This window comes from Schistocerca nitens, chromosome 11 (genome assembly GCF_023898315.1).
Source record: "Schistocerca nitens isolate TAMUIC-IGC-003100 chromosome 11, iqSchNite1.1, whole genome shotgun sequence".
NCBI classification, from domain to species: Eukaryota; Metazoa; Arthropoda; class Insecta; order Orthoptera; family Acrididae; genus Schistocerca; species Schistocerca nitens.
Window position 1 is genome coordinate 182,499,901 of NC_064624.1, and position 22,279 is coordinate 182,522,179.

Sequence of the window (22,279 nt, forward strand, 5' to 3'; positions counted from 1 at the left end):
CTGTAAGGATGATCTGTAAGGGCTTTCCAGAGAAACTTGTGCTGTATAGTCGAAACGGTATCATTCTGTTGCAGGATGATGGCAGCCCACATGTGACCAAGACGGTTCGAGCACGGTATAGAAGTTCCGCTGGAAAGCCGTAACACGTTCTCCATACAGTCCCGATGTCTTTTTCCTTGCGACTTCCACATTTCTGGAGCCATCAAGAGATTTCGTGGCCGTACAGATCATCCTTCCTTAGCCAAAGGAAAACATTTTTCTGTGAAGGCATTGACCGTTTTGTCTCACAGTGGGATAAACAGTCGAGCCGATTACGTTCGAAATAATAAACCGTTTACTTACTTTTTCCCATCCGAGTCGTTTTTATTTGACTGTCCCTGATGTTGTATATCTCCAATATTTGTCAACTGCAGAGCACATTGAAGACCTTCTTCAGTGAAAGGGGTTACGTCGTAGGTCAGAAGCTGTGTGCTGGAATGGCATTTGAACTTCGTAGCTTTCCCTGTCGCGGGCATTGACTCTATCAGCTAATGGACCCAAGCACGTCTGATTCTGGAAACAATGCTTTACGCTGTGGCTAAACCGTGTCTGCGCAGTATCCTTCTTGCAGTAGAGTGGGTCCGCGAGGTGTGCAGAAGAACTTGTGTGCATTTGTAAAGGTAGGAGATGAGGCACTGCCGGAAGTAAAGTTGAAGTTTCGAGAACGTACCTTCACCGAGGACTCAAGCAGTATATTGCTCCCTCCTACGTATATGTCGCGAAGAGACCGTGAGGATAAAATCAGAGAGATTAGAGCCCACACAGAGGCATACTGAAACGTCCCCTTAGAAAAATTAATGAATTACTGTGCTGGTAAAGCCCTTACGTTATTTGATTTTCAAACAGCTCAGCAGAACTGAACGTACTCAGACATTTCTCTCTTTACGTATTCTGATCATCACTAAACTCACACACAATATTTTTAGTGCAACGCAGTCTGACTTTTAATAATCCCTACCAAAGAATGGCCCTGATCACAATAGCGTATACCTTTCACGAATCACTTACGTCACAAAAATCTTCGTTACTCGAACTACTGCAATACAGCGAGCGCCAATACTGCCAGCTAAATAAAAGATTCAAACTACTGAAGGCACTAACTACTGATAGGCATAGTTATCAAATGAAAGATTTTGATAGTGAACAAACAATGTATTTACCTTAATGGTGTTCAAAAGTCATAATATATATATATATATATATATATATATATATATATATATATATATATATATCTGTTCATGACATCCAGTCTTAGAAATTTACTCTTTCTGACGGACACACGTCCAGATCATCCGCCATCTCTCTCCCCACATCCACCACTGCTGGCGGCTCACCTCCAACTGCGCAACGCTACGCGCTGTTCACATCCAACTGTCCAACACTATAATAGCAAACAACATTGCAAACCAGCCACAGACTGCACACAGCAAAGCCAGTGATTTTCATATAGAGCGCTACATAGTGTTACCAACGTAGAAACCTAAACAGCCTACTTACAATACAGAGAATCTTTCTTTCCACGGCTCTGAGCACTGTGGGGCTTAACATCTGTAGTCATTAGTCCCCTAGAACTTAGAGCTACTTAAACCTAACTAACCTAAGGACGTCACACACATCCATGCCCGAGGCAGGATTCGAACCTGCGACCGTAGGGGTCGCGCGGTTCCAGACTGTAGCGCCTAGAACCGCTCGGCCATTCACGGCCGGCTATTACAACTTGCTTCCCGACAAATCTTTACTCTGACATTCAGTTGCGGGTGTTTACTTCTGTTCGCCTCAGCACCATTTGAAATGCACTGTCGAATGTTCTGAGATTCCGTCCTACAAGTCAGAAAGAAACAACCTTAATGTCGCTAAATGCTTGTAGTGCCGTTCACAGACCGACGTTATTATGTCTGCCTTTCGGTCAGCGCTTCCCATTTCGGAATCCTGTACTTAAAACTGCGTGTCGCGGTTGTTCTGAGAAGTGGGACGTGGAAGATTCGCGAAAAAAAAAGATAACCGGGGCTCTTTAGTAATTACGGTAGCTGTGTGCAGTTGCTCGTTAACCTGCCTGTGCGGGTACTTTCGCCCCATACGAAGTAGAGACGGCACAAGTGTGACCACGGAAGACGGCCATTGCCCTACCTTGGCACACGCGGGCCGTGCGTGTCTGTATGGCGTTCGCCCCACAGTTAATTGGCAATTAAGATCAGTGCGCGGACTATGTGCTCAGACGGCGACCACAAGGCTTGAGAGAGAGAGAGAGGAAAAAAACGCTCGTGTAGGCAACTGTCGTAGATAGCAGTCTGTCTCGTGGGAACACGCTTCTGTTTGGCTTCTGCAGTAAATCGTGTAACAGATACTTTCGTCGTCATCTACTACCTACCCAAAATGGAAAATTGTACTGAAATGCAGGAGGATCTGCAGCGAATTGACGCATGGTACACGGAATGGCAATTGAATCTCAATGTAGACAGGTGTAATTTGCTGCGAATACATAGAAAGAAAGATCCTTTATTATTTAGCTGCAATATAGCAGGTCAGCAACTGGAAGCAACTTAATTCTATAAATTATCTGGGAGTACGCATTAGGAGTGATTTAAAATGGAATGACCGTATAAAATTTATCGTCGGTAAAGCAGATGCCAGACTGAGATTCATTGGAAGAATCCTAAGGAAATGCAGTCCGAAAACAAAGGAAGTGGGCTACAATACACTTGTTCGCCCACTCCTTGAATACTGCTCACTCGTGTGGGATCCGTACTAGATAGGGTTGATAGAAGAGATAGAGAAGATCAATGGAGAGCAGCGCGCTTCATTACAGGATCAGTTAGTAATCGAGAAAGCGTTACGGAGATGATAGATAAACTCCAGTGGAAGACTCTGCAGGAAAGACGCTCAGTAGCTCGGTACGGGCTTTTGTTGACGTTTCGAGAACATACCTTCACCGAGGAGTCAAGCAGTATATTGCTCCTTCCTATCTCGCGAAGAGACCGTGGGGATTAAATCAGAGAGATTAGAGCCCACACAGAAGCATACCGACAATCCTTTCCACGAACAACACGAGACTGGAATAGAAGGGAGAACCGATAGAGGTACTCAAGGTACCCTCCGCCACACACCTTCAGGTGGCTTGCGGAGTATAGATGTAGATACTAACGTAATTTAAAAAATCGAAGAGGATAAAACATTTCGGGGCAATGGACAACATTGTACATGCACACACAGGTATGTAAATGATTAAACTTTATGAAAGATGTAACTGCTATTCGGCTGGACAACAGGTTTTATTGTACGATCTAGATTTCGGCCTTAAGACACTATCAAATGTTACCGGTATTAATTATCATTAGACTTGCCCTGAACGCCGGCCGGTGTTGCCCAGCGGTTCTAGGCGCTTCAGTCTGGAACTGCGCTGCTGCTACGATCGGAGGTTCGAATCCTGCCTGGGGCATGGATGTGTGTGATGTCCTTAGGTTAGTTAGGTTTAAGTAGTTCTAAGTTCTAGGGGACTAATGACCTCAGATGTTAAGTCCCATGGTGCTCAGAGCCATTTGAACCATTTTTGAAGTTGTAACAGTGAGGGTGTGGTGGGGGGACGGGAGGCGAAGGTGCACATGCGGAGCTGTGACGTCATCGGGGCAAATCATAACTTGTTGTCAGATTTGTTTGCAGTTTAATTCACGCTGCCATTTGTGACTCAGGTACCCAGCGTTGGGGTCAACTTTTTGAGACAATCTATTGCTTTATGTAGGTTAAGATTCCAGACGTAGCACACTGTACCCATTCACCGTAATGGGCCCTTGTTTTCGAGTGCCTGGCAGAAGGTTCAGTGAACCACCTTCAAGCTGTCTCTCTACCGTTCCACTCTCGAACGGCACGCGGGAAAAACGATCACTTAAATATTTCTGTGCGAGCCCTGATTTCTCTTACACTCCTGGAAATTGAAATAAGAACACCGTGAATTCATTGTCCCAGGAAGGGGAAACTTTATTGACACATTCCTGGGGTCAGATACATCACATGATCACACTGACAGAACCACAGGCACATAAACACAGGCAACAGAGCATGCACAATGTCGGCACTAGTACAGTGTATATCCACCTTTCGCAGAAATGCAGGCTGCTATTCTCCCATGGAGACGATCGTAGAGATGTTGGATGTAGGCTTGCCATGCCATTTCCACCTGGCGCCTCAGTTGGACCAGCGTTCGTGCTGGACGTGCAGACCGCGTGAGACGACGCTTCATCCAGTCCAAAACATGCTCAATGGGGGACAGATCCGGAGATCTTGCTGGCCACGGTAGTTGACTTACACCTTCTAGAACACGTTGGGTGGCACGGGATACATGCGGACGTGCATTGTCCTGTTGGAACAGCAAGTTCCCTTGCCGGTCTAGGAATGGTAGAACGATGGGTTCGATGACGGTTTGGATGTACCGTGCACTATTCAGTGTCCCCTCGACGATCACCAGTGGTGTACGGCCAGTGTAGGAGATCGCTCCCCACACCGTGATGCCGGGTGTTGGCCCTGTATGCCTCGGTCGTATGCAGTCCTGATTGTGGCGCTCACCTGCACGGCGCCAAACACGCATACGACCATCATTGGCACCAAGGCAGAAGCGACTCTCATCGCTGAAGACGACACGTCTCCATTCGTCCCTCCATTCACGCCTGTCGCGACACCACTGGACGCGGGCTGCACGATGTTGGGGCGTGAGCGGAAGACGGCCTAACGGTGTGCGGGACCGTAGCCCAGCTTCATGGAGACGGTTGCGAATGGTCCTCGCCGATACCCCAGGAGCAACAGTGTCCCTAATTTGCTGGGAAGTGGCGGTGCGGTCCCCTACGGCACTGCGTAGGATCCTACGGTCTTGGCGTGCATCCGTGCGTCGCTGCGGTCCGGTCCCAGGTGGACGGGCACGTGCACCTTCCGCCGACCACTGGCGACAACATCGATGTACTGTGGAGACCTCACGCCCCACGTGTTGAGCAATTCGGCGGTACGTCCACCCGGCCTTCCGCATGCCCACTATACGCCCTCGCTCAAAGTCCGTCAACTGCACATACGGTTCACGTCCACGCTGTCGCGGCATGCTACCAGTGTTAAAGACTGCGATGGAGCTCCGTATGCCACGGCAAACTGGCTGACACTGACGGCGGCGGTGCACAAATGCTGCGCAGCTAGCGCCATTCGACGGCCAACACCGCGGTTCCTGGTGTGTCCGCTGTGCCGTGCGTGTGATCATTGCTTGTACAGCCCTCTCGCAGTGTCCGGAGCAAGTATGGTGGATCTGACACACTGGTGTCAATGTGTTCTTTTTTCCATTTCCAGGAGTGTATTTTATCGTGATGATCATTTCTCCCTATGTATGTGAGTGCCAACAGAATGTTTTCGCAATGGGAGGAGAAAACTGGTTATTGAACTTTCACGAGAAGATCCCGTCGCAACGAAAAACGCCTTTGTTTTAATGATTGCCACTCCAATTCACGTATCATGTCTGTGGCACTATCTCCCCTATTTCGCGATAATACAAAACGAGCTGCCCTTCTTTGAACTTTTTCGATGTCATCCGTCAATCTCACCTGATGTGGAGCACACACCGCACAGCAATACTCCAGAATAGGGCGGACAAGCGTGGTGTAAGCAGTCTCTTTGGTAGACCTGTTGCACCTTCTAAGTGTTCTGCCAATGAATCGCAGTCTTTGGTTTGCTCTATCCACAACATTATGTATGTGATCGTTCCAATGTATGTTATTTGTAATTGTAATTTCTAAGTATTTAGTTGAATTTACAACCTTCAGATTTGTGTGACTTGTCGCGTAATCGAAATTTAGCTGATTTTTTTCAGTGAATAACTTCACACTTTTTCTTATTTAGGATCAATTGCCACTTTTCGCACCATACAGATATCTTATCTAAATCATTTTGCAAGTCGTTTTGATCATCTGATGACTTTACAAGACGGTAAATGACAGCATCATCTGCAAATAAACGGTTACTCAGATTGTGTCGCATGTCGTTAATATAGATCAGGAACAATAGAGGGTCTATAACACTTCCTTGGGGAACGCCGGACATTACTTCTGTTTTACTCGATGACTTTCCGTCTGTTTCTTTGAACTGTGACCTTTCTGACAGGAAACGTTAAAAATGTTCTGTTATGCAGTGTGGTTGCGTGGTGTGGTGGATAGGATAATAGCTTGACCTGCAGTAAGTTTTGGGTTCGAATCTTCTCAGGAAAAGTGATTTTTTTATTTTTAAATCTTTGTAGAAATGATTTTATTCAATTAATCGGTTTAACTGTAATTGTTTATTTCTGTTACTTTATCACATTCTTTTTCGAATCGAAATTTTTGTGAATATGAATTTGATTATATTTATCTATTATAATATCGAATTATTTGAAAACTCTCGTCTATCAGTTAAAACACAAAAGACGAAATAATCTATTTATATTAACTGTGCAAAAGTGTGAAAAATGTGTTTTTTGTTACCAGCTGTGCAGTTTTTTTGTACTGTCTTCGTCATACAAACATTTAAAACATAAGATAAATGTCTAGTGCACTACAGACGAAATAACTCAGATGAAGATTTAAAAGGAAAAAGGGGTTTATAAGTAAAACGAAATTCAAGCAAAACGAGAAATAGATATAATGAACGCAGTGATGTCGATGAAAAAACAGGTGATAAAACAAAAGAAACTAAATCGAAATTAATAAAAAAGCACTCCGTCTTCAGGCCACGAGTGGCCTACCGGGACCATCCGACCGCCGTGTCATCCTCCGTGGAGGATGCGGATAGGAGGGGCGTGGCGTCAGCACACTGCTCTCCGGGTCGTTTTCTGTGACCGAAGCCGCTACTGTTCGGTCGAGTAGCTCCTCAATCGGCATCACAAGGCTGAGTGCACCCCGAAAAACGGCAACAGCGCATGGCGGTCCGGATGGTCACCCATCCAAGTGCCGACCATGCCCGACAGCGCTTAACTTCGGTGTTCTCACGGGAATAGGTGTAACCAATGCGGCAAGGCCGTTGCCCTCAAATCCAAATTAATACATAAAATTAATTAAAAACTTATGAAGAGAGATTTCAACTGGAGAAAGAATGGGAAGAAAATTCAGAGAAAATAAAGAAGTTGATATTATGATTAAAATTGTGTGCCAAAGGAATGGAAGTAAAAAATTACATTTAAATGAATTAATTAAATAAACCATGATGATCAATGTCATTTCGATAAAGATTTAAAAATGAAAAAAATAGCATATCTGACGAGAACTTGATCCCACAATCTCCTGCATGTGAAGCTATTAACCTATCCACCACACCATGTTGTTGATCACATTTTGTTCTATATTGTTCGTTGAATTTGTTGGGGGCGGACGTCCGATGATACCCTTTTGTTTCTTCGTTGCTACATTCAAAAAACAACTAAAAAATAGTTCAAATATGTGTGAAGTTACAGAAGAAGAAGAATGGGCAGCTCTGAGGGATGAAGTAGTGAAGGCAGCAGACGATCAAGTAGGTAAAAAGACGAGGGCTAATAGAAATCCTTGGGTAACAGAAGAAGTATTGAATTTAATTGATGAAAGGAGAAAATATAAAAATGCAGTAAATGAGGCAGGCAAAAAGGAATACAAACGTCTCAAAAATGATATCGACAGTAAGTGCAAAATGGCTAAGCAGGGATGGCTAGAGGACAAATGTAAGGATGTAGAGGCTTGTCTCACTAGGGGTAAGATAGATACTGCCTACAGGAAAATTAAAGAGACCTTTGGAGAGAAGAGAACCACTTGTATGAATATCAAGAGCTCAGATGGCAACCCAGTTCTAAGCAAAGAAGGGAAGGCAGAAAGGTGGAAGGAGTATATAGAGGGTTTATACAAGGGAGATGTACTCGAGGACAATATTATGGAAATGGAAGAGGATGTAGATGAAGACGAAATGGGAGATACGATACTGCGTGAAGAGTTTGACAGAGCACTGAAAGACCTGAGTCGAAACAGGGCCCCGGGAGTAGACGACATTCCATTAGAACTACTGATGGCCTTGGGAGAGCCAGTCATGACAAAACTCTACCATCTGGTGAGCAAGATGTATGAGACAGGTGAAATACCCTCAGACATCAAGAAGAATATAATAATTCCAATCCCAAAGAAAGCAGGTGTTGACAGTTGTGAAAATTACCGAACTATCAGTTTAATAAGTCACAGCTGCAAAATACTAACGCGAATTCGTTACAGACGAATGGAAAAACTGGTAGAAGCGGACCTCGAGGAAGATCAGTTTGGATTCCGTAGAAATGTTGGAACACGTGAGGCAATACTAACCTTACGACTTATCTTAGAAGAAAGATTAAGGAAAGGCAAACCTACGTTTCTAGCATTTGTAGACTTAGAGAAAGCTTTTGACAATGTTAACTGGAATACTCTCTTTCAAATTCTGAAGGTGGCAGGGGTAAAATACAGGGAGCGAAAGGCTATTTACAATTTGTACAGAAACCAAATGGCAGTTATAAGAGTCGAGGGGCATGAAAGGGAAGCAGTGGTTGGGAAAGGAGTGAGACAGGGTTGTAGCATCTCCCCGATGTTATTCAATCTGTATATTGAGCAAGCAGTAAAGGAAACAAAAGAAAAATTCGGAGTAGGTATTAAAATCCATGGAGAAGAAATAAAAACTTTGAGGTTCGCCGATGATATTGTAATTCTGTCAGAGACAGCAAAGGACTTGGAAGAGCAGTTGAACGGAATGGACAGTGTATTGAAAGGAGGATATAAGATGAACATCAACAAAAGCAAAACGAGGATAATGGAATGTAGTCAAATTAAATCAGGTGATGCTGAGGGAATTAGATTAGGAAATGAGACACTTAAAGTAGTAAAGGAGTTTTGCTATTTAGGGAGCAAAATAACTGATGATGGTCGAAGTAGAGAGGATATAAAATGTAGACTGGCAATGGGAAGGAAAGCGTTTCTGAAGAAATTTGTTGACATCGAGTATAGATTTAAGTGTAAGGAAGTCGTTTCTGAAAGTATTTGTATGGAGTGTAGCCATGTATGGAAGTGAAACATGGACGATAACTAGTTTGGACAAGAAGAGAATAGAAGCTTTCGAAATGTGGTGCTACAGAAGAATGCTGAAGATAAGGTGGGTAGATCACGTAACTAATGAGGAGGTATTGAATAGGATTGGGAGAAGAGGAGTTTGTGGCACAACTTGACTAGAAGAAGGGATCGGTTGGTAGGACATGTTCTGAGGCATCAAGGGATCACAAATTTAGCATTGGAGGGCAGCGTGGAGGGTAAAAATCATAGAGGGAGACCAAGGGATGAATACACTAGGCAGATTCAGAAGGATGTAGGTTGCAGTAGGTACTGGGAGATGAAGAAGCTTGCACAGGATAAAGTAGCATGGAGAGCTGCATCAAACCAGTCTCAGGACTGAAGACCACAACAACAACAACAGCAACATGTGTGAAGTCTTATGGGACTTAAATGCTAAGGTCATCAGTCCCTAAGCTTACACACTGCTTAACCTAAATCATCCTAAGGACAAACACACACACACCCATGCCGGAGGGAGGACTCGAACCTCCGTCGGGACCAGACGCGCGAACACGCAGAGCTACCGTGCCGGCATTCAACCACACTACGTAGTACCCCTTTCTTTATTGCTGTTGAGTGCCACGCAGAATTCCAAAATTTTTTTCCGGCTATTACTCGCAGACGAGGGCGTTCCAGGGTGAAAAAAAATGGCTCTGAGCACTGTGGGACTTAGCATCTGAGGTCATCAGTGCCCTAGAACTTAGAACTGCTTAAACCTAGCTAACCTAAGGACATCGCACACATCCATGCCCGAGGCAGGATTCGGACCTGCGACCGGTTCCAGGGTGAATGGCTGCAGTGTGTGATAGCTGGGACCTTAACCTACGTAACCGTATAATAGATAGTTTCAAGAAGTTGATGGCAACGCTGGGGGCCTCTCCTTTTGAGTTGCAACTAATCCTAAAATGCGTTAGGGCTTCGCGGCAAGAATAGTGCGGCCAGACGGTGAAATGTACGAATGTGGACTAAAAACGTCGTAAGCTGTAGTGAAGCTTCGGTGAAGGTCGGGTGGTGAGTTACATTACGACGCACGGCACGAACAGTGGGCGCACTGTGCGTGATGCTCGAGATACACACGATAGACATGACTGATAAAAATGGCGCGGCGACATATTGGCTAAAACCGGGCAGAAAAGACCAGTTAGGGCAGAGAACACCGACCTTTGGAGAGCTCGAAACCTGGGGAGGGAATTCATGGCAGAGGGACTGGGACAACAGCGAAAGCACCCGCGGGGTATATACCTGGTGTTCAAAAAGTCAGTATAAATTTGAAAACTGAATAAATCACGGAATAATGTAGATAGAGAGGTACAAATTGACACACATGCTTGGAATGACATGGGGTTTTATTAGAACCAAAACGATACAAAAGTTCAAAAAATGTCCGACAGATGGCGCTTCATCTGATCAGAATAGCAATAATTAGCATAACAAAGTAAGACAAAGCAAAGATCATGTTCTTTACAGGAAATGCTCAATATGTCCACCATCATTCCTCAGCAATAGCTGTAGTCGAGGAATAATGTTGTGAACAGCACTGTAAAGCATGTCCGGAGTTGTGGTGAGGCATTGGCGTCGGATGTTGTATTTCAGCATCCCTAGAGATGTCGGTCGATCACGATACACTTACGACTTCAGGTAACCCCAAAGGTAATAATCGCACGGACTGAGGTCTGGGGACCTGGGAGGCCAAGCGTGACTAAAGTGGCGGCTGAGCACACGATCCGATCATCACCAAACGACACGCGCAAGAGATCTTTCACGCGTCTAGCAATATGTGGTGGAGCGTCATCCTGCATAAACATCGTACGTTTCAGCAGGTGTTTATCAGCCAGGCTGGGGATGATGCGATTCTGTAACATAGCGGCGTACCTCTCACCCGTCACGGTAGCAGTTTTGCTGTCCAGCGCCTTCTGTCGGACATTTTGTGAACTTTGTTTTTTTTGTTTAAAATAAACCCCATGTCACTCCAAGCATGTGTGTCAATTTTTACCTCTCTATCTACATTATTCCGTGGTTTATTAAGTTTTCAAATTTATACTAACTTTTTGATCACCCTGTATGTTCATCTACATCTACGTGGATACTCCGCAAATCACAATTAAGTGCCTGGCAGAGGCTGCATCAAACAACCTTCACAATAATTCTCTATTATTCCCATCTCGAACAGCGTGCGGAAAAAACGAACACCCGTATCTTTACGTGCGTGCTCCCATTTCCCTTATTTTATTATGACGATCGTTTCTGGCTATGTAGTTCGGCGTCAACAAAATATTTTCACATTCCGAGGAGGAAGTTAGTGATTGAGATTTCGCCGCAACGGAAAACGCCTTTGTTTTGATTATGTCCACCCCAAATCCCAAACATTTGAGTTCCAACCAACGTATATTTATTTATTTATTTTCGTGTTATGGGTTCTGCCATAATTAATTTTCATGGGTCACCTTGACTAGGCTTACTAACAAAAAAAAATTGTGCCCATTTAATTAAAATGATTTAAGCTTTGTAGCGACTCACTTTAGTTTTGTGCGCCAACCAAAAATTACCTCTTCATTATGGCAAAGTGTGAAGTAAGAAATTTTGAAACAAAGCTATGTATTTCGGACACTTTTTAAGATTATTGTGCTCTTCCATTATTTACTGCATATACTCGTCTATACCCGCATGTTTAACCGTAATTGCAAAATATGCGAACTGGTCGATAATCCAAGTGTAGCTATTATTCTTTGTTTCAGGAATGAAATGCCAGTTTGGTTGAGGTACTTCTTTAAGTGTTAAAGCAGATTCTGTAGTCCTAGTAATTAATTGCGAGTTCTTTTCTAGCCCATTTCCATTCGTGCAATTGGTATGGACAGATTGGGATGTGTGCCTGTGGTGTGCGTACTGTAAGACCTTCGGTACACACACCAACAGATTATTTGACTTGTCGCTCTAACGAAGTAGGCGAGTGTCAGCAATATGTCTCGTGGTCTTATCGTGGCGTGTTTATCTTCTGCCGTTAGGTCAGACGATAGAAATGCCACTTGCACTCTTAGAGTAGCAGATTGATGGTGACCAACTTTGAACAGAACATGATTAATTTTCACACACGTTTATTAAAATAATAAAAATCATAGAAATTACTTAACTTGATTCTGGATGCTGTTTACAATGGACAATCTGAAGTTCCTTTGGTCTTATTCTCACATATCTCTGATACTTGACAAAGTGTCTATACATTTCTCTTCATGGCTATGTACAGGAATATGGTAATCTTATTAGGTGGAGACTGATGCAGGCTGACAGATCGGAGGTCTGTACACTCGTTATAATACCTCGAGCGTTCAGGTATCACTGCGCGAGTGTGATCCGCGAGGAGAAAAGGTTCTACGTTAGCAGCAATCTCATTGGCTGCGCTACATATTAATACGCGGATCGGCGGAAGCAGAATTTGGTCCGTCTCTAAGGCAGCGCCATCTCGTAGTGCGGAGACGGACGAGCGCTGCGCCTGCGCTGTTGTGCTTAGCGAGGCGCGCTCTAGTGGGAGAGTTGTGTACGCGCTGACTACGCAGAACTATGTACACAACAGTGCCAAGGTACCTTCTCGTTTATATTATCATTCCATGTGGACACTATTTTGGAGTGGAGGATGGGATTATTAAAATTTTTCCAGACATTACTTCAGTGGACCACTGTATATTTCGCTTGCACGGGGTTTGGCCTATGGTGTCTCGTGAGGTGGTAATATGTCCTTCTGGTGTGAAGCTGATGTGGAGTATGTTGAATATACCATTTGAACACAATGAACTCTTAACGTCTGGCCCTAATGCACGTATACATCAGTTACATAACAGACTTGTCAAACTTTCTCCTGCGATCGACTTTCTCGCAATTGCCAGAGTAGTGCACCGTACTACTTGCACATCATGTTGTTTAAATGGCCTACTTAAGTTTGAAGTAAACCTGTGATCCCAACGTTGTGGCCTCCACTTGTTGGTTATAAGGAGGCAGGTCATCTGTAAATGGCAGGAAATAAAATACGAATCGTCCAGTTAGGCAATGCAGTTTGGAGGATTGCCGAAGCTGCAGTGAGGCAGTCGCGACGGTGGATGGGCTGAGCTTGCGGCCGGCGGTGACCCGTGAAGGAAGGAACGAGTTGGCGACCGTGACAGGACGAGGCGAGGCGAGGAGAGGCGGGGGCGTGGAAACTGGGCCGCCACAGCCAGTGTTTCTAGACACAGGGCGAGAGGCGTTTCGCAAGTGTCAGTCTAAAGGAGAGGAGCGCCGTGGCGAAATTCGCTGACATTTCGTCTGTGGTGATGGTAACAGAGTTCTAATAATTACGCCAAAGGATGATTGGGTGAGGGGGGGGGGGAAGTCAACTGCGATCCTGCTTCCTTCATCGACAGGATCAAATAACCCTCTACAAGCCTACTGGATGTGGACCAAAATACGAGGTGTGGCTAGAAAAAAACCGGACTAGTACTGGTGAAACAATAAAACGAATGCAATAAGGCTGAAAGTCGCTCCGCCTACTGCTCGAGTTTCATCTGCCTCCTGCACTCAGTCTGCCCGTGGCGTCTGTTTTAAGTAGTTGACGTTTTGTCTGCGCGTCGGAAAATGTTGAGTGTACAGAAAGAACAGCGTGTTAACATCAAATTTTGTTTCAAACTAGAAAATCTGCAAGTGAAACGTTTGTAATGTTACAACAAATGTACGGCAATGATTGTTTATCACGAACACAAGTGTTTGAGTGGTTTAAACGATTTAAAGATGGCCGCGAAGACACCAGTGATGACACTCGCACTGGCAGACCATTGTCAGCAAAAACTGATGCAAACATTGAAAAAATCGGTAAACTTGTTCGACAAGATCGCCGTTTAACAATCAGAGCAGTGTCTGAGTTAACAGGAGTTGACAAGGAAAGTGTTAGGCAGATTCTTCATGAAAGTTTCAACATGAACAAAGTGTGTTCAAAAATGGTTCCAAAGTGTCTCACAATTGAACAGAAGGAACGCCGAAGAATGATTTGTTCTGACATCCTGGAAAACATTGAAAATGATCCCACCCCGGCGATCTTGTCGAACAAGTTTACCGATTTTTTCAATGTTTGCATCAGGTTTTGCTGACAATGGTCTGCCAGTGCGAGTGTCATCACTGGTGTCTTCGCGGCCATCTTTAAATCGTTTAAACCACTCAAACACTTGTGTTCGCGATAAAGAATCATCGCTGTACACTTGTTGTAACATTACAAACGTTTCACTTGCAGATTTTCCTAGTTAGAAACAAAATTTGACGTTAACACGCTGTTCTTTCTGTACACTCAACATTTTCCGACGCACAGACAAAACGTCAACTACTTAAAACAGACGCCACGGGCAGACTGAGTGCAGGAGGCAGATGAAACTCGAGCAGTAGGCGGAGCGAGAGTCACGTGACAGGCCACGCGACTTTCAGCCTTATTGCATTCGTTTTATTGTTTCACCAGTACTAGTCCGGTTTTTTTCTAGCCACACCTCGTAGGTGCAAACAAGAGGGACAGTGGAGGATACCGATACTACCAAATAATTCTAATAAAACATGTTGTCTTCTTTGTTTTGAGGCCTCCTAATTAACGATCTCTCATTCGTGGGGGACCACAGTCATATCGAACTTTTTGAAAGAAATTTTCGCCATTTGTTAATAGTTCATTTATTTTACATAATCATGATTTCGACTTAATAATCATTTTCATGAGCGTGTTGAAATGTTGGAACATGTTCGACTTGTCTGTGACGTGTCATCGTCGAAGAATGTCACCAAAGAGATGGTTTCTTTTCTGACGACATTGCATACTGAAAATCGTGGATCAAGGCACCACGTAGATGCAGCATTTCTTTCGAAATGGATTCGATTGACTTCACACCAAAGATTAGGTAGGGATGTACGACCGTATGGGGGATCGAAGCATTGGGAGTAGGTTCAGGATGTCTCGGTTCAAATGGTCCAAATGGCTCTGAGCACCATGGGACTTAACATCTGAGGTCATCAGTCCCCTAGAACTTACAACTGCTTAAACCTAACTAACCTAAGGACATCACACACATCCATGCACGAGGCAGGATTCGAACCTGCGACCGTAGCAGCCTGAGGCCCCTAGAACCGCTCGCTCACAGCGGCCGGCTCTGAATTGCACACTTTGCAAAAACAAAAAGGTAGTACCGTGTGACTATAGTGTCAGTGCTTCTCAGCTGGAGTCGGTCAACTCGTACAAATACCTGGGTATGGTAATTTGCAGGAATACGTTATAGAACGATCACATAAGCTCAGTTCGAGGTAAAGCAGGTTTCCTAATATACAGGGTGATTCAAAAAGAATACCACAACTTTAAAAATGTGTATTTAATGAAAGAAACATAATATAACCTTCTGTTATACATCATTACAAAGAGTATTAAAAAAGGTTTTTTTTCACTCGAAAACAAGTTCAGAGATGTTCAGTATGGCCCCCTCCAGACACACGAGCAATATCAACCCGATACTCCAACTCGTTCCACACTCTCTGTAGCATATCAGGCGTAACAGTTTGGATAGCTGCTGTTATTTCTAGTTTAAAATCATCAATGGTGGCTGGGAGAGGTGGCCGAAACACCGTATCCTTAACATACCCTCATAAGAAAAAATCGCAGGGGTAAGATCAGGGCTTCTTGGAGGCCAGTGATGAAGTGCTCTGTCACGGGCTGCCTGGCGGCCGATCCATCGCCTCGGGTAGTTGACGTTTCATAACTAACCTTTTTCGTAGGACTCTCCATACAGTTGATTGTGGAATTTGCAGCTCTCTGCTAGCTCTGCGAGTCGATTTCCCTGGGCTGCGAACAAATGCTTGCTGGATGGGTGCTACATTTTCATCACTCGTTCTCGGCCGTCCAGAACTTTTCCCTTTGCACAAACACCCATTCTCTGTAAACTGTTTATACCAACGTTTAATACACCACCTATCAGGAGGTTTAACACCATACTTCGTTCGAAATGCACGCTGAACAACTGTCGTCGATTCACTTCTGCCGTACTCAATAACACAAAAAGCTTTCTGTTGAGCGGTCGCCATCTTAGCATCAACTGACGCTGACGCCTAGTCAACAGCGCCTCAAGCGAACAAATGTACAACTAAATGAAACTTTATAGCTCCCTTAATTCGCCGACAGATAGTGCTTAGCTCTGCCTTTTGTCGTTGCAGAGTTTTAAATTCCTAAAGTTGTGGTATTCTTTTTGAATCACCCTGTATTGTGTAATAAATAGTACCTCCTGCCACGCATTTTCTGCATGTTCACGGAGTATAGACATAAACTTGGAAGTACAAGTAAGCTACTGTAGGTCCCCAACAACAATGATCAGTATGTCTAAAATTGGGGAACTACGAACTGGTTAGTGCACGCTAAAATGTAAATGAGAGCAGTCGCAGTAAGTAGTAAATGACGCCTTCTGTGCGATAGTCGAAGGCAAGGAAAATGTAATTACATAGGGAATGTCACACAAGTTAAGCGAACTCACCAGCGTACGAGAATATCGGGTGGTCGTTGGAGTGGTTGCTGAACTTGGTCCAAGCGCAGAGGGTGAACTGCTGGATGTCTGGGATGTCCGCCTTGTACTGAATGTACTGAAACACGACACAAACACGCCACTCTGTGAGTTACAGTCTCACACTCCGACGGCATCTAGCATGGAGCATTTTCTGTTCGTAGCTAGGCCGGCGAATGTGTTTATACAGTTTTAGAAATAAACGAAAATGTGACAGCCCAAACCATGAAAAATCTCTCTGACAAGGGAACCTCCCCATCGCACCCCCCTCAGATTTAGTTATAAGTTGGCACAGTGGATAGCCCTCGAAGAACTGAACACAGATCAATCGAGAAAACAGGAAGAAGTTGTGTGGAACTATGAAAAAAATAAACAAAATATACAAACTGAGTAGTCCATGCGCAAGATAGGCAACATCATGGATAATGTGAGCTCAGGAGCGCCGTGGTCCCATGGTTAGCGTGAGTGGCTGCGGAACGAGAGGTATTTGGTTCAAGTCTACCCTCGAGTGAAAAGTTTAAGTTCTTGTTTTCAGATAATTATCAAAGTTCAGGCACTCACACATAATCAACTACGCTCTCCAAAATTCCAGGACATGTTCAGATTCGCTTGCACATATGCAGGATTTGACGGTTTACACACGGAAAAATTTGAAAACGTTAAAAACATATGTTTTGACAGAGCACAGGGAAAACTGCGACTGTGAAACTGTTGCATTCATTTGTTGCAGTTTATGTGACAAACTCTTATGTTTTCATCACTTTTTGGGAGTGATTACTACATCCACAAGAAAACCTAAATCGGGCACGGTAGAAGAATCTTTTTACCCATTCGCCAAGTGTACAAGTTAGGTGGGTCGACAACATATTCCTGTCATGTGAAGCACATGCCGTCACCAGTGTCGTATAGAATATATCAGACGTGTTTTCCTGCGGAGGAATCGGTTGACCTATGACCTTGCGATGAAATGTTTACAGTTCCCATTGGAGAGGCACGTCCTTTCGTCTACTAATCGCACGGTTTTGCAGTGCGGTCGCGAAAACACAAAACTTATTACAGTGATCAGAGACGTCAATGAACGAACGGACAGATCATAACTTTACGAAAATAAAGAATTAAACTTTTCACTCGAGGGAAGACTTGAACCAAGGACCTCTCGTTCCGCAGCTGGTCACGCTAACCACGGGACCACGGCGCTCCTAAGCTCACATTGTCGTTGATGTTGCTTATGTTGCACATGGACTACTTAGTCTGTATATTTTGCTTACTTTTTCATAGTTCCACACAACTTCTTCCTGTTTTCTCGATAGATCTGTGTTCAGTTTTTCAAGGCCTATCCACTGTGCCAACTTATAACTAAATCTGAGGGGGGTGCGATGGGGAGGTTTCCTTGTCAGTGATCGGTGTTTATGCTTTTAGTTCCAAAGTGTGCTGAATCCCAGTAGGATAACAAAAATCCATATCAACCACCATTTATACAATTAAATCTCAATACTAAAAACTTAATTGTATTTGTTTAATTTTTATGTAGAGGTTGGATTCATGATGATGATACAGAGTTTCATGGATGATGAAGAAGCACAAATGTATTAATTTGAGGAAGAGACCCTGGTCCGGAAACGATCGCGTAGAAAGTTGCAATCGAAAATCGTTCTCATACGTCTGACACTGAAACTCTTCTAATAGAAGCTCTTTGCTTTCCAAATTTTGAGAGGATGAGGTGAGGATGAAAACAGTAAAAAAAGTTTAGTAAACTAGAGTCCTAAAAAGTATGCCTTAAAAGCTATGGGCACCTGTTCAGTAAGAGATTTTTTTCACAGTAGTAAATACGAAAAACTCCTCGTAGCTCTTAAGGTATGTACTTTAGAGCCCATGTTTACTGAACATTTTACTCTTCTTTTGGTCACTACTACTTTCTCCCACATCTGGAAAGCAAAGAGCGTGTGTTACTAGGGTTGCACTCTCTGAGGTATCAGTAGGATTTTCGCTTATAAATTTCGACTCAGTCGTTTCCGCACCGGGATGCCTTACTTCAGATAGATACAGTTACTCTCCTCCATCATCCCAGAAAGTCTTTAACATCATCACGGAATCACCCTCTACATTTCTTAGGCAGCTAAAGATAATCTATAACTTGCAAATAAATAAGACTACACTTAGTTGAGAAGGGAGTGAAATACGGTTGGAGTCTGTTCTCGGATCTTATTTAATCTGTACACTGAACAAGCAATAGAGGAAACCAAAGAGAAATTTGGAAAGCGAATTATAGTTCTGGAAGAAGAAATAAAAAGTTTGAGCGCTGCCGATGACTGTATCAGAGATGGCGAAGGACTTCAAAGAGCAGTTGAACGAAATTGATAGTGTCCTGAAAAGAGGTTGGACGTTAGAAAGTAACACATTAAAAGTAACAAGTGAGCTTTATTAGTTCGGCAGCTGAAATATAAGCAGCAGTCAAAACGTAAAAGTTGCCCTACCTGGTACACTGACGCGGAATCTGTTACACCATGAACATCATGACCTAACATTATCAAACTTATTCTCTTGTGGGATAAGTTGAGTAAACTTTCATCCTTATACCAGCACATTCTCAGTAAAGAAAAAGGCCACGCCTAGCGATAAAGACTGGTGTCAGCACGTGCTCGCTATTAGGTGTGTCAAGCGTTACTGCAACTTTTCAAGTGATGGACGTGCAACGTTTCACCATTTTTCGGACTTTCACAAAAGTCAAAATTACTGGAACGAGGGACGTATCGCACAGACAGTTCGCTATAGTGGTGTAACTGCAGAACGAGTGTAGACGAGGTGGACTGGGACAACAGTGTGGAAAGAAGAGTGGGAAAGCATCCTTCCAGAAGGAATGGACCATGAGTAGAACATATGGTTGTTGGAAGGTCTCTGACGAATAGGTGGACGACAACAGCTGAAGTCTGGACAGAGGTTGCAGGCGAGGTGTCACCACAAAGCTTAGGGAACACATTACTGGAAGCTGGGTAGAGATCTCGAGTTGGCTAGCATCTTTTACATACAACACAGTACTGCAGTCAACATAGACTTGATTGGTTTAGAGCAGGGCTTAACAACTGGCCGGTTTTGAGCGCGAGTACTCGCGTCTGCTCAGGCACGTGCTCGCGAGCAGCTGCAAGGTCGCGGAGTACGGAGGGTGGGGAGGGAGGGGAAATGCGCGCGCACGTTTGAATAGGGCCGCAGCGTGCCTATTGAATTCGCGCCGACTGTGTAACGTTTAAAGTACTACGATCAGCTCTTAACAGTCACTTCGCTGGTTAAGGATCATGTGAAGTCGCCGTTGTGTAACCCCAACCATGCTTTCGCAGTTCAACCCCCATTGGGAGGAATTTTATCTGTTTACTGAAAAAGATGGTGTTGCAGAATGTTTAGTATGTCACAAAACGCTGAATTCTTTTACGAAATTTAATTTGCAGCGACATTATATGTCGTACCACGCGAAAGACTACGGACGTGGAAAATGTGATTGACCAGACCGTGCACAGGAAGTTATTAAACTTAAAAGGAAGCTATCCGAAGAAGATCTGGACGACGAAGAAAAATCAACTGAGGCAGCTCTCAGAGTGGGTTACAAAATTGCTTTGCTTTTAGCAAAATCCCTGCGCCCCTTAACTGATGCCAATTTAATAAAAGAATGTTTGGTAGTTGCAGCGGAACATTTGTGTCCATCTCAAGTTGAACAGTGTCGGATTTTGCCATTATCTAACATGACCATTATGCGTCACATACAGGTCATGGCAGACGACGTCCAGAGCCAGCTTGCAAATATCTGTAAAGATTTTATGGCGTATTCTCCAGCTCTGGACGAAAGTGTTGATATCACTGGAACAGCGCAGCTTGCCATATTTATTAGAGGTGTTAACAGAGACCTTCAGGTGAGAGAGGAGCTCCTCGATGTAGTAGCCATGAAGAACACTACAACCGGAGGTGATATTTTAAGTAGTGTTGAAGAAAGTGTTGAAAATACAGGATTTTCGTGGAATTCTTTAGTTTCAGTGTCTACAGATGGTAGAGGCATACACTAAGCTAATAAAATTATGTGGCACGTGTACATTCTCCTTTATTTGTTTCATTTGTCGCAGTAATAATTCGTGAGTGATATCCCTGCAGGTGGCCGCGGATTTACATTGACTAGCGGCAGCTGTTGTGTACCCCACGTGACTTTCCCCACTCTCCGCTCTGGTCCGGTAGTGGGGGTAGCGTGCTCGCGCTGCTCCGTGCTCGCGCCTTGCTGCTCACAGCTTGCTCCGCGAGCACGTATGTTGTGAAGCCCTGGTTTAGAGACAGTGTCAGTTGGAACATTAACTGGCATTCTGTAGTGTTCAGCGATAAGTCTCGCTTCTATTAATTGTAGCTAGATCTACGTCAACATGTTAGTAAACAAGCTGGTGGAAGGTCAGGGCAAGCAGAGGTTTTCGAGACCCATATCTCTCCTACTCTGGGTATCCTAGTGTTGAGGAGCCACTGGATATGACAACAGGGCTGATGAGATAAATGTTGAAGGGAGGCTGCAAACGTCCCAGTACGTGGCAAGAATGGTAAACACTGCAGTTACACACTTCATTAACATGGCACCAAATGGTGTATTCCAACACGATAGCGCATGACCCCACATGACAGTTTACACCACAAATGAAGAATGTGCAGATTCTCGATTGGCCTGCCTGGTCTTCTCATTTCTCACCCACAGAGTGTGCCTGGGATTGAAAGGAAGACGTAAGCTTCCAAAGAAGCCTCCAGCCAGCACTATCACTGTACATGTAAGACACTGCACGTGTTTCAAATATGACAAGGAATTTCACAAAACATTTTGATATTGTTTTCTTCTGTGCCACAAGAAATACAAGCATGTACTGATGCCAATGGGGATCACACACTATACTGTTGTTTGATGATGGACCATCAGTCCTGAATGGAATACCCATAATGTGATGAACATCCCCTAAAAGTTTGATAAATATCCAATTGATACTTCATGGTGTAACACTTTCCATCAGACTATGATAGAATATTGAGGTAAAGCTATTGAATAATGAGATGGGGTTATTATATGACTTATGTTACTCACCTGGAAATAGAGGTCCTGTGTGAATGTGACTTTGTAGAGGGCGCACTGCCCCCCATCCGCTTCACCGAATCCTTGACTCGCACCGTACAGTGGCGAAGATATTCCTTCGGGCCCGTCCAGGGTGGATATCTTGTTGACCAAGTTCTGGTAGGATACTGCAGGCGCTGCGGAACCCAACGTCAGGCCGATGCCGGGACTTGGGTCTGGAATGGGTCTCCAGCCTGGAGAAGAGCTGATGACAGCGCCGCCAGTGGCAGGGCGCGGTACTAGCAGCGCTGTTGCCGCTAGCAGCACCAGTTGCACTAACATCTCTGGATCCATTGGAGTGAAATGTCTGTGCTGCTAATGTTTGGCCTCAGGTAGTAGTATTGTCGAAATGTAAACAATATTGTCCCTTCCCAAGCGTATTCTCTATTCTTCTGTTGGTTTAGTGAAAAAAAGACTATGTTTGTATCTGTTTATAACTTCACATTAATATCCATTCACTGACGAGAAATATAGCACTAAGAAATTCTGATGTAAAC

At 44.1% G+C, this 22,279-nt stretch overlaps 2 protein-coding genes across 2 annotated transcripts in view; one reads left to right on the forward strand and one right to left on the reverse strand.

The window, feature by feature from the left end:
* Nucleotides 1-22,191, reverse strand: part of LOC126213014 (uncharacterized) — a 122,715-nt gene extending 100,524 nt beyond the window's left edge. Inside the window, exons 1-2 of the mRNA XM_049940575.1 lie at nt 21,756-22,191; nt 16,637-16,742 (exon numbers count right to left, since the gene is read on the reverse strand). Coding sequence (XP_049796532.1) covers nt 16,637-16,742; nt 21,756-22,076 — 427 coding nt within the window. The 5' untranslated portion in view covers nt 22,077-22,191. The remainder of the gene's footprint in view (nt 1-16,636; nt 16,743-21,755) is intronic.
* The window catches only part of LOC126213015 (coiled-coil domain-containing protein CG32809-like), a 626,459-nt gene that overhangs the window by 280,332 nt on the left and 323,848 nt on the right, over nt 1-22,279 (forward strand). The window lies entirely within an intron of this gene.